Source organism: Octopus bimaculoides, chromosome 14, assembly GCF_001194135.2.
Source record: "Octopus bimaculoides isolate UCB-OBI-ISO-001 chromosome 14, ASM119413v2, whole genome shotgun sequence".
NCBI lineage: Eukaryota > Metazoa > Mollusca > Cephalopoda > Octopoda > Octopodidae > Octopus > Octopus bimaculoides.
The window spans coordinates 38527801-38528820 of record NC_068994.1 but is presented as its reverse complement, the minus strand read 5'-3'; the positions used below and the strand labels follow the sequence as shown (position 1 = coordinate 38528820).

The following is a 1020-nucleotide window of genomic DNA, read 5'->3' as shown; positions in this document are numbered from 1 at the left end:
CAAAGAGGATGAAGATGTTCCATTCCAATTGTTTGTATCTAAGAAATTGGATGGAAGTGATTTGTTACAACTGCTTATAGATGGTAACTTGGACCGTGAAACACAAAACATTTACAACATTCAGTTAATTGCCATAGATGGGGGTACTCCAACAAAGAAAGGTGTACTAAATTTAGAAATATCAGTGCAAGATGAAAATGATAACTCCCCCGTGTTCTCTCACCATATTTACAATGTCACTGCAAATGACACACACCAGATAAACAAACCTATTTTAAGACTGTCTGCTACAGACTTGGATGAAAGAGAAAATGGAAGAATTTCCTATAGCTTAAGTACTAAGACACCAAGTAAAATAAAAGAATGCTTTCAACTGAATAGGCAAACTGGAGAACTATTTCTAACAACAGAATTTCAGTTTGGAAAATCCTATAAAATATTTGTAAAAGCCACAGATAATGGTAAGCCACCTATGTCCTCAACTGTCACTGTTCTAATAAATGGAATCAGTTACTTAAACAATCCACCAAATATTGACTTCAAGTTTGTCTTAGATTCAACTGGAAACACAGCTGTCATCTCAGAAGCAACTAAAATTCACAGCTTTGTTGCGTATGTCAAAGTTATTGACAATGACAGTGGAGTAAATGGACAAGTGAAATGTCATTTACAAAATAGATACCTTCAGCTAATCTCAATTTCTGAAAAGAAATACAAAGTTATTGTCAAGAGTGAAATAGACAGAGAGAGTGAGAAGAGATTTAATTTCACCATTAAATGTCAAGATAATGGTTTACCTCCATTGAAAGTACAGAAACAGTTTTCAATGTTGGTTACTGACATAAATGACATACAACCTCAGTTTAGTCAGGACATATTTAAGTTTCTCACCTATGAAAATGAACACAAAGACTTCCCTGTTGGACAAGTCAATGCTACAGACCCAGATATTGGAGATGGAGGACAATTAACCTATTCTTTGTTGACTATTGGAAAAGATATTCTACCATTTCAGATATC

General features: G+C 34.2%; 1 protein-coding gene across 1 annotated transcript in view; it reads left to right on the top strand.

Moving 5' to 3' along the window:
• LOC106872379 (uncharacterized) overlaps positions 1-1020 on the top strand; it is a 76226-nt gene that overhangs the window by 7961 nt on the left and 67245 nt on the right. The window contains 1 exon segment of the mRNA XM_052972592.1: positions 6-928. Coding sequence (XP_052828552.1) covers positions 6-928 — 923 coding nt within the window.